The 15288-nt window shown below is 40.8% G+C and overlaps 1 protein-coding gene across 6 annotated transcripts in view; it reads right to left on the minus strand.

Annotated features, from left to right (window-relative positions):
* NR6A1 (nuclear receptor subfamily 6 group A member 1) overlaps positions 1-15288 on the minus strand; it is a 228106-nt gene that overhangs the window by 67699 nt on the left and 145119 nt on the right. Inside the window, exon 1 of one of the 6 annotated variants that reach the window (XM_010810373.4) lies at positions 1-15288. This exon is cut by the window's right edge and continues 50008 nt beyond it. The exons of the other annotated variants lie outside the window; for them this stretch is intronic. Within the exon in view, the coding sequence (XP_010808675.1) occupies positions 1-16 (16 nt within the window). The 5' untranslated portion in view covers positions 17-15288. 6 annotated transcript variants of the gene reach the window in all.

The raw sequence follows: 15288 nt of genomic DNA on the forward strand, positions 1-15288 counted from the left end.
CTTCCCATGTCTCCATTTCATGCTTCTCGGAGTCTGTTGGGAAGTTCTATTGCAGCCATGAAGAAAAGGAGATTACAAGACAAGTCCAGCCTGATGACCACTCTTCCGACACTTGGGCAATTTCTCTCTCTTAGCCCGAACTACAACAGTCATCCTCACAGGTCAGTTTACAAGCCAGTCATGTGATTAGAAAGTTCAGGCGCTAAGGTCACAACGTGTACGGAGTTCGTTTATTACCAAAGGTTATCTAAGTGGAACTGATAGACTTATTTTCTTTAGTTAACAATACTGCCTACCATGTCTCTGAAAACTATTATGGAAACATTTAGTAGGAAATACTCCTCCCGTCTTTTTTAAAGCTGAGATTCTTAACTTAAAAGGCAGTACTCTAGAAGGACTTTGTTTTCATTTAAGAGAGTTCCAGTATGTAGGGTTTTTTTGTTTTTTTTAAATTTTATTTTATTTTTAAACTTTACATAATTGTATTAGTTTTGCCAAATATCAAAATGAATCCGCCACATAGGGGTTTTTTAATCCTTTCTTTTAAGAGCTATTTTATGTTATATTCTTTTGTAATTTGAATTAAAAGTTTAGAGTTAGAACCTTTGGGAGAAGAAAAAGAAAAACAAAGACTCCGTGTTACGCATGTGTTGGGAGGGGTAGGAGTGGCATCCCCTGCTTTTTGTCATTATAATAAACAATGACATGGCAAATTCTTCTGAGAAAATTAAAATGTGAAGCTCTGAGTTATTTGCAGGGTTCACTTTAACTCCGGCCCTTAACTTTCATGCTGTGGCTATACACACTAGTTTGAAATAATGTGGAGAGAGGGAACTAGGTCTGCAAAATCCTTTTGGAAAGTAAAGGTTAGAAATTTCATCCCCCATTCCTAGTCAAGAGTGTAAATCTTGAAAGTAAGCTTCTTGCTTCATTCCTGTAAAACTCCTAAGACATTAAGCAATCATTATGCTATGCCTCCTTGATTTGTGAACCATACCAGTAACACATGGCAGAGCACATCATACCAGGTGTGTGGATACTTGCTCAAACACTGCCACAGATCTGCAGAGGCTGGCAAATCAGAGCCATATGCTAATGACACATGATGTCAAACATTCAGCTATCCATTCAGATATCAGAACACAACATCAGGGCAAGTTCCACTGAGAAGGTGGGATGATCAAAGAGAGACCAGTTGCCAGGGATAAATGCTTTTTTTTTTTTTAATTTTATTTTATTTTTAAACTTACAATATTGTATTAGTTTTGCCAAATATCGAAATGAATCCACCAGAGGTATACCCGCGTTCCCCATCCTGAACCCTCCTCCCTCCTCCCTCCCCTCCCCTCCCTCTGGGTCGTCCCAGTGCACCAACCCCAAGCATCCAGTACCATGCATCGAACCTGGACTGGCGACTCGTTTCATACATGATATTATACATGTTTCAATGCTATTCTCCCAAATCTCCCCACCCTCAAATGCTTTTTAACTTTGCAGTGTTTCATCCTATAATCTCCCAGCCTTGGAAATAACTTAAAGGCTAGGCACAGTTTATAGCAGTATTCCATAAAAAAGGAGACTTTTTTGGGGGTGGGAGTGGAATATGTCACTGGCAAATATTGCTACCACTATCACTAGAGGGATTTCCCAACCAAGAGAGAGAACACTAAGTCACCCTACAGTGTAGGGCCTAAAGGGAAAGTGACCAATGATTTAGAGGAGAAAACGTTATAATTTGTCTGCCTAAAAATAAATTTTCTGCCACTGCCATCATGCACCTCACTCCAACAAAAACACATCAACCAGCTTTCCCATTCCTATTCTCACTCAAACAAGAGATTAAGTGTAGTGAACCTCTGCTTTACTGCAACAACCTTTGGAGGAAAATATAAAATGGGGAGCTATTGGTTAACCTACTAATATCAGGACTGAAGCAGCATTCTTGATTTTAAAGGGTGTGAAAGTTAGTCACTCAGTCACGTCTGAATCTTAGCCACCCCATGGATTGTAGCCCACCAGGTTCCTCTGTCCATGAAATGCTCCAGGCAAGAACACTGGAATGGGTTGCCATTTCCTTCTCCAGGGGATCTTCCTGACCCAGGGACTGAACGCGGTAGTGGGTCTCAGTACTAATCCTTGATGAACAAATCTTTAACATAGTTTAAGGCAGGTAAGTTTTATCTTTAGATACAGAGTCATATTTCTTCAATATCTTCAGTCCCACAAGTTTTTTGAGAGCCCTTTTTAAGTTCTACTGGGAGGAAAAGGCAGAGAATATGAACATGCACCTTAGTCACCATGCAAATGCAAAAGACAAACCTTAAATCTAAACTCGAGCTCCCAAGATTGTTAAAACAACTATAGTCAAGAAAAATCATTTAAATAGATTAAAAGGATTCATGGAATTTATCAGTGGGAAGGAGAGAAAAGAGTAAGAAATCAGCAACATTTTCTACTTGCTAATACTAGCTTTGTAATGTAGAAAAAAATTCTACATCCAACCAACACCTGCAATATTTGCATTCTGCATATCTAACAGAATTCAAAAGCTGAGTTCAAATTATGAACAGCAGAACCTCAGTTAACCTTGCAAGAAACTGGTTCAATTTCATTTTAAAGATGGGGAAACTGAGGCCCGGGAAAAGGAAAAAAGCAAGTCATCAGACCACTTGAGAAGAAATCCAAATATCCTAGGTCCCTCATTTCCTCCATAATGCCACGTATCTTGGAAAGAAAACAACAAAGCCTCTTTTTAGATGCCACTATTCAACATTATTTTCATGTTTGTTTATTCAAATGGCAACTTTCAAAGAAGATGGCAGATTTCTAAGCTAAAGGGGGTAATCAAGATGTATTATGTTCAGTCCTTCAAAGTAAAACAAAAGATAGCAATTCTAGTGACTACACAACCACTGGAATCATCTCAGCCTTATTTGCCTTCAAGAAGTTTCAATGATAGTCTGATGCAAAGTGAAAGCCATGTAAGTACTGATAGAGAGGGACTAGTTAGAATATCTCTATCCATTTCAGAAAAACAGAATTACGCAGAAAATATATTAATTTCTTTTTAAACTTGAAAAACCACACAAAAAAACAAAAGCCCAAGGTCTCTAGTTTTCATCTGTCAGATGCTTGATTGCAGACATTTCTTATGGCAAGGACAGGAGTTTAATTCAACTAAACATGAATAATGAAACACAGCCAAATGAAGACCATACTAACTGAGACTAACAAGCAAAGCTCTCAAGTTCAGGAAAACAACAGGAGTAACCAAGAACATACTTAAATATGATTTCTACTTTTGCCATCTATTCCTGGAGTTGGAAAGAGGAGTCCATAGTTCAGGGGAAAAAAAAACAAAAAATAATCCAGAGCCACAAACTAAAAATATTTTAGAAACTAAGGACTAAGGGTTTTCATCCAATCCTACAAACATTCATTGAGTGTCTCCTATGAACTAGGCACTATGCTGACTGAACTGACAGAAATGAATGTTATGAGATTCTTACCTTAGATCTATGTATCAGGGAAATGGATGAAGGAAAATTGATTAGATTGGAGTGGTATGCCACAGAGAGGGAGCTGAACCTTGGTGTTCAACATGTAGACAGGCAGGAAAGGTATTTCAGGACTTGAAGGAAAAAGAATCACAAAAGACTTTTTAATGCTTATGATACAAAATCAGGAACTAAACCTATATGAAGAAGAGTAACATGAATGGCTAGAAAAAAAGACTGCAGGGTGTAAGAATAATCTTGGACTTCCCAGGTGGTCCAGTGGTTAATAATCTGCCTGTCAATGCAGAGGACATGGGTTTGATCCCTGGTCCAGAAAGATTCCACATGCCTCGGGACAACTAAACCCATGTGGCCACAACTACTGAGCCTGAGTGCCTAGAGCCTGTGCTCCACAACACGAGAAGCCACCACAGTGAGAAGCCCACGCACTGCACCTAGAGAGGAGCCCTCCCTCGCTGCCACTAGAGAAAGTCTACAAGAAGCAAAGAAGCCCTGGTAATATTTTTTAAAAAATCAAGGGCAATTTTAAAAAAAAAACAGCCTTATAAGTATAAGCAAATGCAATGTATGCACCTCGTAAGTACTTTGTGATTTGAACAAATCGATTGTAAAAAGACATTTTTGAAACAATCAAGTAAATTTAAATATGAGTCGAGTTTTTAATTAGATCAGTTTTCCACCCACAAACTGAAGACCGGGAAAGAGTGAGCCCTCCTTTAAAAAATCTCCGTAATTCTCCAGTCAGGATCTTGTACATAAATTTTTAAAGTATCATAGATCATAGTATGACTAAATCAGTCCCTTTGAAAAAAAAAAAGAAAAGAAACAGATATACAACATATAAGCATAAACACAGCCAACTATTCTGTCTCTTGAGAAGCCTAAACTAGTTGCGACTTATTCAACCCATATGGAACCTCTGCCTACCTTCTTCATAATTAAGCCTAGAGTTTAATGCAAATAAAATACTGCAGCTCTGAATATAGCAACAACTCAAACTGCTGTTAAGCAACATGTACAAATGAAGTAAAAAAGATCACAGAGGTAAAAAGCAAGACTTAGGGGCTGGGCAAATGGCCAGACAGCCTTTCTTCTTTGGTACCCCTAAAAAGGAAGACCACTTGAAACCCAGTAGTTTCTGGATAGACTCTGGCCTAGGCCCTGACTTCAAGTTGTTGTTTCATTTGTCTATCCATGTATTTGTCTGACTGGATGAAAAAAATGGTCAGATGACACAGGAAGAGTTTTCTGCCTACGAGTAACTCACTTCTGTGTAAGTGAGGACTGTGGACAAAGGTATGCAAGATAAAAACTGTAGCATGAGCTGTGACTAGTCAACGGCTCCCAGGCTCCCTGTAACATAAAAATCCACAATCCCAATGCCCTTTACCATCTAGCCCCTGCTGATCTCTCCAGCTTCATTTACCACTACTTCCTACAAATACCCATCACTCCTGCCATACTAAGCCACTTGTAGTGCAAATATGCTAAGCTATAACATTTGCCTGGAATAACTCCCCTTGCTACTTTCTTATAGCTTCCACTAGCAATAACTCATCTTTCTGGACTCAATTTAAATATCAGCGCCACTGTGAGGTATTCTAACACTCCATCCTCCTAGCCCTCAAATCAGACAGAGTCAAACCACACTCTGTTGCCATGCTGCCTGGATCCCTGGGGCTTCCCTGGTGGCTCACAGGATAAAGCATTTCTGCCTGCAATGCCAGAGACCTGGGTTCGATCCCCGGGTCAGGAAGATCCCCTGGAGAAGGAAATGGCAACCCACTCCAGTACTCTTGCCTGGAAAATTCCATGGATGGAGGAGCCTGGTAGGCTACAGTCCATGGGATTGCAAAGAGTCGCACATGACTGGATCCCTAAAATATATCATGATAATACAAACTACCTACTGTTTTTACTTCACAGTTCTATGGAGTTGGCCAAGAAGTTTGTTCAGATTTTTCTGTAAGATATTTCAGAAAAACACGAACTTCTTGGCCAACTCAGTATCTTCATTATTAGTCTGAATATAACCCCAAAGAGTAAAGCTTTGGTAATTTCAGAGCACAGTCTTGCATTTAGCATGTATCACATAGCAGGCAATTAGAAGGCTTTTGGTATGTATATTGTGTAGGTGAGCAGGTGGCGTGCAGCTTTTTTGTTTTTAATGAAACTTAAGAGTGCATTCACAGTCTACTTTCATTTTCACATTTTCTACCTCTTCCATCTTTCTTCAAAGGAGCTTTTTTTTTCCCCCCCTAAAACTCCATTTCAAAGTCCTTATGTGTCAGGCCTTTTGTTTTAAATATGTTTTCTCATTTGTAAACTTGACACCTTATCTTCCAATAAAGAAGATCCAGCACTGGTAAGAAAAGATTTCTGGCCAATATGTCCTATTTACTGAGTTCCTGTATTAGTATGGAAGGATATGTTGCTAATGATCTTCTGATTAACATATGTAATATATATATGTATCTCCTAGATTCCAAGCTATATAAAGGCAGGGACTGTGCCCCTTATTCTTGTTCACCATTGTATACCCAGTGCGTGACACAAAGCAGGTGCTCAATGAATATTTTGTTGATTAGAGAAAGGAAGGAAAGGAGTCGCTTCAGAAAGCAGGAACATGGGAGAGGGAAATAAAATCCTTCAGGAATACAAATATTCACAATAGATTGCCCTAGGCTATTCCTGCAAAGCCAAAACCAGTTCACCCAGCCTCAATTCCAACTCCAGTAAATTCTACCCATACACAGAGCTCTCCTCTAATTGAGGGACTGGTTGTAATAAATCTGAAAACCAAAAGGACCGGTTATAAACCGGACAAGTGGCAATCCTCCCTACAACCAGTTCTGTCCTTTCTGCTCTACTAGAGATTGAACCTGACTCTCTAAAGATAAGCACACAGAAAAGAGAAGGCAACAGGGCTTAATAATCTTACTTTGGGGTACAGTGTCGTTTCAGCTGGCAGAGGGACTGATTTCTATCAAATAAGATATAACACACATAATCAAATGAGTCAATTCCACATAGCAATTGAGCTCTATCCTGGGTCCTGGACTCATGGACTGCTCCTCTGAGCCTCACATCTTATTATCCAACTGCCTTCTGGGCATCTCCAAGATGCATCGATCATATGCACCTCAGACATGTCCAAATATGTCTGCCCTTTGAAACCTGCTCCTCTTTCTCAGTTTCAGTGTGTACAGCCTCAACAACCCAAGCCAAAACCTGGAACTCTGACTCCTTTCTCCCTTTTACCCCACTTACATTCAAAACCTATCATTCCTGTCTCCTCAAAAGCTACTAAATCAGCCACTCTAACCAAACATGAAACAATCTGAATATCGTTTAAAAAGAATAACTAAAATTAACTGAACACTGTCACCATTGAAGGATGCCAGGGAACTAACACAACCTTTTGAAAATTATTAAATACTAAAAAGGTAAAGAATCAAGTATTTACCCTGCTTTTCCTAAATGAGATACAGCATAGGGTAATCAACAGCAATGGAAAAATTTCTCTTTGTAGAAACATTCCAGCTAATAAGTGAACAAGAAATACTGGAATTAGAATGCTACTATGAAATAATGGGTCCTAGATACTGATCATCAACAGCTACTAACATAACAAAAAGAGAAAACAAGAGATACATATCTTCTGATTGAAGAACTCAGTATCTTGCCCGGAAAGCAGAATCTGAAGATGATCAAGCCTCTATATCCAACTACAAAAATAAAAGTACTATAGATTTCAGAGAAACACACTCATCTACATCAGAAGGATGCCAATCAGCAAAATCTGGGTTGTGGTAAATTCAACAAGACAAATCACCCAACCTTGTAAACTTTAGAGAAGGGAAAGAGAGATTGAGGAGAAATCTATAGATTAAAAAAAGAAATCTTCTAGAGATACATAACTGGAATGCTTATGGATGAGATGATACTTTGGAATGCTTCAAAGTAACATGGCGAGGCGGTATGCCTTCCTAGTGAGACTGTAAACCTTGAGGATATTCTGCCCCGCCGAATTTTTGCATCTCAGAATCAAGCAGCCGCAATCGCCTCTTAGGGGAAGTTCATCAGATTCACCGCTGCTCGGAGCGGTCCTTTCTTTTCCATTGGAGCGGAGAGAGTGCTGCCATGACGGCCCCTGCTCAGCCCAAGAAAATCGTGGCCCCTACGGTGTCCCAGATCAACGCAGAGTTCGTGACCCAGGTGGGCTAGGGCGAGTCTGGTGTGTGTGAAGGGATGAGAACTCTGAGGCCAGGGGGTGGAATTTTCCTCAGGAAGGGAGCACCCAGGAAGCATTTGTTCATCGATTCATTAACTCAAGTCTTTTTACTGAAGTGTATGTGCTGTGTGCCAGCCACCGCACTAGCTCTTGGGGAAACCATGGTTAAAGAGCCTCTGCCCTGAGGAGTTCACATTCCGGGGGATACAGATACATGAAAAGAAAGCTTTTATGTTAGAGTTTGTCGCTCGAGCGATGAAGTCGCAGAAGGAACACCCCAGTCTACCTGAGACTGGCAAGATTTCGTAGCAGAGGTGATGCTGAACTGAGTGTTGAAGGAGGAATAGGTTTGTTCTTATCCTTAGAGTAACCTCGATCTTTGAGCGGAGCGATGAGAGTCAGACAAGAGACTTGCTCCAAATAAATGCGTTTAGGAAGAGCAGTCTCCGACGCTAACGTGTGAGTGCTCCTCTAGAACCCGTTACTGTGTTTTATTGTGAACCGCGGTTGGCTTTGAACAGGGAAATACAATCCCCGGTAGCTCTTAGCAACATTCCTATCCTTATTTGTTGTTTGGGGTATTGACTAACAGTGCAAGTAACTCAAGGTAGAACTTACTACTCAGCAACTTCTCTGTGCCCTGTCTCAGCAGATTTGCCAAGGCAGAAGCATAGGAGTCACTTTGAGTCCTTCTTTTCCTAGCCTGCACTTTGCTACATTCTAAATGTCTCCTAAATCTGTCTGCTTTCTGTGCCCTAAGCCAAGTTTCCATGGTTTTCTTCCTGAACCTAGGTATCCTAACCTGTGTTCCTGTATTTCCACTTGCTCTCCTCAGGCTCATTTTTCATATTGTTTTTTTTTTTTTTTTCATTTTTCATATTGTTGTCAGAGTGATTTTACCCAAGTACAAATCTGATCACCTCACTTATCTTCTTAAAATTTCTAATAAGTTCTAATTGCCCTTAGGATAATGACTGGAATCATCCAACGCGTTTTATAGTCTAGCCTGTGCTTATATCCAGTTTTGTCTGTTATTTCCCCTTTTCTAATTGTGTTTTAGCCATACTAAAAAAAAAAAAAAAAAGAAAAAAAAAACAAAAACAAAGTAACATGGCGAGGTGAGGGAGGTAAAGACATGGATGGGATAAGATTAGTCACTGGATGATTATTGTTGAGGCTGGGTACATGGATTCATCATACTACTTTACGTATTTTCTGTGTATGCATAACAATATAAAGTTGCTGTTGTTCAGTCACTAAGTCATGTCCAACTCTTAGTGATCCCATGAACCACAGCACGCCAGGCTTCCCTGTCCTTCACCATCTTCGGGAGTTTGCTCAAACTCACGTCCACTGAGTCAGTGATGCCGTCAACCATCTTATCCTCTGCTGTCTCCTTCTCCTCCCCAACTCATACATTTATTTTCATCTCTACCATCCTATTCTTGGCCATCACTATTTCTCATCTGGCTTATTTTGAGAGCCTCCTTATAGGTCTGTCTTGTTGGCTATTTTTTTCTACCTTTCCACTTCGTGTGCATGCAGGCAAAGTTGTTTCAGTCGTGTCCAACTCTTTGAGACCCTATGGACTGTAGCCCGCCAGACTCCTCTATCCAAGGGATTCTCCAGGCAAAAATACTGGAGTGGGTTGCCATGCCCTCCTCCAGTGGATCTTCCCAACCCAGGGCTTGAACCCACGTCTGTCTCCTGCACTGGTAGGTGGGTTCTTTTACCACTAGTGCCACCCGGGAAGCCCTCTTTCCAGCGGGTGTGTGTGTGTTGTCACTTCAGTCCTGTCCAACTCTTTGCAACCATGTGGACTGTAGCTCCCCAGGCTCCTCTGTCAGAGGGGATTCCCAGGCAGAGTACTGGAGCGGGTATTCCACTGCCCTCCTGCGCGCTCTCCTCCAGGGGATCTTCCAGGCCTAGGGATTGAATCCTCATCTCTTAAGTCTCCTGAACGGGCAGGCAGGTTCTTTACCACTAGTGCCATTTCAGAAGGTCCTTTCCACCTCTCCCCTCCCAAATTCATTCTCTACTCTGGCTGCTTTCTAAAACTCAAATCAAACCATACACTCCCATTTAAAATCTATAAATCTGTAATTTCTTTCAGAATAAATCACCTTCCCAAAGTTAAGAGAGCCTTCCTGATCAAACCTCTTGTCAACTTCTCCATTTTCCCTTCTCATATTCCCAATGCTCTCAACGAAGTGCTATTTGCAATTTCCCAAATGTGCCTCTGCATGCACTGTTTTCCTTCTACCTGGCTAGTTTCCATGAACTATTTAATTCTCAGCTAATTCAGATATATCTTCCAAGAAATCTCCAATTCTTACCTGCTCTAAAGGTTCTAATCCTATGAATTTCTGTAGTTTCATCACGTTGGATGCCTGCCTGCCATGGATCTGTAACCATTCTAAGAACAGAGACATAATTTGATTCATCTCTACATTCCTGGTACCTACTACAGAATCTAGCACAAAATGAGTACAGTCATCCATCCCTAAGTATCCACAGGGGATTGGTTCTAGGACCTTCATAGACACCAAAATCCATAGATGCTCAAGGCCCTCATATAAAATGGCATAGTGTTTACACATAACCTATGTACATCCTTAATACTTGAAATCATCTCTAGTTTACTTCAGTTCAGTTCAGTCACTCAGTCATGTGCGACTCTTTGCGACCCCATGAATCACAGCACGCCAGGCCTCCTTGTCCATCACCAACTCCCAGAGTTTACTCAAACTCATGTCCATTGAGTCGGTGATGCCATCCAGCCATCTCATCCTCTGTCGTCCCCTTCTCCTCCTGCCCCCAATCCCTCCCAGCATCAGAATCTTTTCTAATGAGTCAACTCTTAGCATGAGGTGGCCAAAGTACTGGAGTTTCAGCTTTAGCATAAGTCCTTCCAATGAACACCCAGGACTGATCTCCTTTAGGATGGACTGCTTGGATTTCCTTGCAGTCCAAGGGACTCTCAAGAGTCTTCTCCAACACCACGGTTCAAAAGCATCAATTCTTCAGCGCTCAGCTTTCTTCACAGTCCAACTCTCACATCCATACATGACCACTGGAAAAACCATAGCCTTGACTAGACGGACCTTTGTTGGTAAAGTAATGTCTCTGCTTTTCAATATGCTATCTAGGTTGGTCATAACTTTCCTTCCAAGGAGTAAATGTCTTAATTTCATAGCTGTAATCACCATCTGCAGTGATTTTGCAGCCCCCCAAAATAAAGTCTAACACTATTTCCCCATCTATTTCCTATGAAGTGATGGGACCAGATGCCATGATCTTAGTTTTCTGAATGTTGAGCTTTAAGCCAACTTTTTCACTCTCCTCTTTCACTTTCATCAAGAGGCTTTTTAGTTCCTCTTCACTTTCTGCCATAAGGGTGGTGTCATCTGCTTATCTGAGCTTATTGATATTTCTCCCAGCAATCTTGATTCCAGCTTGTACTTCTTCCAGCCCAGCATTTCTCATGATGTACTCTGCATAGGAGTTAAAGAAGCAAGAGTGACAATATACAGCCTTGACGTACTCCTTTTCCTATATGGAACCAGTCTGTTGTTCCATGTCCAGTTCTAACTGTTGCTTCCTGACCTGCATACAGGTTTCTCAAGAGGCAGGTCAGGTGGTCTGGTATTCCCATCTCTTTCAGAATTTTCCACAGTTTATTGTGATCCACACAGTCAAAGCCTTTGGCATAGTCAATAAAGAATGGATGTTTTTCTGGAACTCTCTTGCTTTTTCGATGATCTAGAGGATGTTGGCAATTTGATCTCTGGTTCCTCTACCTTTTCTAAAACCAGCTTGAACATCTGGAAGTTCACGGTTCACGTACTGCTGAAGCCTGGCTTGGAGAATTTTGAGCACTACTTAACTAGGGTGTGAGACTTACAATACCAAATATGGACACAATGCAAATGCTATGTAAATAGGTGCTGGTATGCAGCAAATTCAAGTTTTGCTTTTTGGAACTTTCTGGAATTTAAAAAAATTTTGATATTTTTAATCCATGATTGGATGAATCCATGGATGTGGAATCTGCAGGGCCAACTGTACTTGATTCGTATTTGATGAATCAAAAATAAAGTTAAAAGGCCTAGACTTCCGAGGAATCCATAACTCTACAGAAACAGATAATTACAATAAAAGGCAGCCTGAAACTGGATTGTTTTACAGGTATATGTGTGTGAAAGTATTGGTTGTTTAGTTGTGTCCAGTTCTTTGCAATCCCATAGACTGTAGCCTTCCAGGCTCCTCTGTCCATGAAATTTTCCAGGCAAGAATACTGGAGTGGGTTGCCATATCCTTCTCCAGGAGATCTTCCCAATCCAGGAATCAAATTCACATCTCCTTTGTCTCCCGCACTGGCAGGTAAGCTCTTCTCCACTGGGCCACCTGGGAAGCCCTTCTAAGTATATATTTGTCTCTAAACTCATCAAGTTATACACATTTTTTCATACATCAATCATACCTCAATAAAGTGATTTTTTTAAAAAGATCATTCTCCCTTCTTTTGTCCAGAAGTAGAGACAGAGAATTAAGCATTCTGAGCAGGTCAACAATGAGCAATTTCTGTTCTCTGCCAAGCTAGATGAGAGTGAGTCAAAACAAATGAGTCAAAGTTCTGTCCTTGAGGAGCTCAAGCCAGTGGGAGAAGAAAATACATAGGTCTTAAAAGAGGGGCAAAATATAAGGTGTGCTCAGAAGAGATGTACTTGTTTTTAAGTACATCTTAAAACAAGATGTACTTAGTTCTTAGTGCCCAGTATATATTTGATTATTTGATGAACTAAACAGAAAGTTGGAAGGGCTTCCTGAAGAGAGTAATAACTGAGTTGTGTAGCTGTATTGTTCAGCTAATAGTATCACAGAGACTTGCTTTTTCAGAGATTTTCAAATAAATCTAAAGAAGGGATTAAAACCAGATGTCAGGTAAAGAGAAAGAACTTCCATTTGGTGAACTGGATCACTCCTCTCTTCTGTCCCTAACTCTCAAGAGTCCATCCCGATTCCAGGGAGTGGACCTTAATTTGGAGAGAAAGTAGTGAATTATGCAGAGCCTTCACTGACTTCAACGTGGAAGCAGCTGTATGAGGACAAACCAGTACAGAAAGCTGAGAACGGACCACCCCCCAGGCCCACAGAGACCAGAGACTTCCGGAAATGCTTTCCTGGGATTTGCCAAGCATCTTCTCTTGGTGCTTGGACCAAACACTAGCATCTCTGCAGGACTCAAGTGGCACTCTAGCCAAAAAGAACAGTATCAGGGCTATAGGTAGTAGGAGTCATATCTGAACACTTGCATTAGTAAACTCTTCTGAGTTATTTAACTGGGTTAGCAGACAGATCTGTTTCAAATCACATCAATGTAAGAATCTGCCTGCCAAGAAATATCCTTAGAAATTACCCAATTCCAATTTCTTTATCCTATAAAGAAAGCAAGTTTCTCCATGTATCCTATCAGTGTTAATGCAAAGTAGTTTAGGTGATTTTTTTTTTTCACATCTTCCATCATACACTCATAAATTTGTACATTTTGCCAAAACACTTTTGGCATTATTTATCAAAACTAAGTCTATTCTTTAAAAGGCACATATCATTTTTTAATCTCTTTGTGACCCCATGGACTTGCTGCCCGCCAAGCTCCTCTGACCATGGAATTTTCCAGGCAAGAACACTGGAGTGGGTTGCCATTTCCTACTCCAGGGGATCCTGCTGACTCAGGGATCGAATCTGCATCTCTTGTGTCTCCTGAACTGGCCGGCAGACTCTATCGCTGCACCACCTGGGAAGCCTTATTTCTTTTTTTTAATAGCAATTTCAATTCTAGAAAAGTATCCTACAGATATACTTGCTCAGGGATGAGAAAACATTCACTGTAGTACTGTACATAATAAATAAATAAGAAAAGAAATTTTATAATCTAATAAACCCATTAGATATATGTAGCTATTACCAAAAATGAGGTAAGTCTTCACAGTATTGGCATGTAAAAAAGTTTGCAACTTACTGTTAATGCAGAGAGATCAGTTTGATCTCTTTTATGAAAACTTAAATATATTTAAAAATACATAAAAGTTACAAATGGACTTCTGCCTCTGGCCAAGATGGAATGATGGGAACTAGTTTGGCTTCCTGACTAGAGAAGACGGAACTGGACAAAGTATATAAAATAATGGTTTTCCTCTATTGATTTGAGATAACAAAGAACAGTGATTCCTAAGGGGAAACAAGGAAACACCTGTGAACATCCCACATAACTGCCTGATGGGGTTCTAGAGTGAGCATCTTGAGAGCTCACATGGAGTCCAACAATCTGCGGCTGGGAGTCCAGGCGAGGTGGCTGGAATCACCAGGGCAGAGGGCTGGAAGAGAGAGCACTACATGGAGAGAGCATGACTGAGATCTGCAGAGAGTTCTCCTGAGTCTTCAGCCGAGGAAAGATGATTGCACATGTGTGAGGGAACTACCCAAAGCTAGGGAAAGAGCCACCCAAAAGGCGCAGGGAAAATTATTTTCAGGGCTCACAAAAAGCCAGGAATAGTTATTGTTTTCACCAGCCAGAGCAGAAAATGCTCAAAATTACTGAATTTATTTCCTGAAGTTCCTGATTAGTATTTATATATATCATCGACAACTGGCCTTCAAGTATCCCCCTAAAAGCACTGACTGTCTTCTCAGGTTAGCTGCTGCTGTATTGAATTCATACAGGATAGAATCTAAGAGAGGTTGTGACCATTGCTTTGGGGAATGAGAAACCAATTACAAAGTTGCTGCTGCTGCTGCTGCTAAGTTGCTTCAGTCGTGTCCGACTCTGTGCATCCCCAGAGACGGCAGCCCACCAGGCGCCCCTGTCCCTGGGATTCTCCAGGCAAGAACACTGGAGTGGGTTGCCATTTCCTTCTCCAATGTATGAAAGTGAAAAGTGAAAGTGAAGTCGCTCAGTCGTGTCGGACTCCTAGCGACCCCATTGACTGCAGCCCACCAGGCCCCTCCGTCCATGGGATTTTCCAGGCAAGAATACTGGAGTGGGTTGCCATTGCCTTCTCCGAATTATAAAGTTAAGAGGAGCCAAAGTGGTAAGTCCAATAACTGGAGAGAGCAGATCCTAAAAATAAATTTTGCCTCAAAACCCTGACTTTGACAAAATTCACGAATACAAGCAGAAGTCCCCTCTGTAAATTTGGTTTAGTACAAAAATGACTGTAAAGGTAACAATATCATAACCCCTCTTAAATGAACTTAAATTTCATATTGAAATTCTCCCTTTTTTCTTGGATGTTTTTCAAGCCTCTACAACTCTGCCCAAAGCTTGCCTGCCCATTCACCATGTCTTCTTTGCAAGAGACACCCAAATGCATTAACACAATCCTTTTGAGCATATTCCTGGAAAACAACTCTGTACAATAATACTTGTCCTTTTGGTATTAATGATATAATTATGAATTTGAAATGTGATATTGCCCTTTTAATGGTGTTTTCTCAGTCTTGGTGAAGTTTATTTTGCATAAAAATAATATACTT

This window comes from Bos taurus, chromosome 11, assembly GCF_002263795.3.
Source record: "Bos taurus isolate L1 Dominette 01449 registration number 42190680 breed Hereford chromosome 11, ARS-UCD2.0, whole genome shotgun sequence".
NCBI classification, from domain to species: Eukaryota; Metazoa; Chordata; class Mammalia; order Artiodactyla; family Bovidae; genus Bos; species Bos taurus.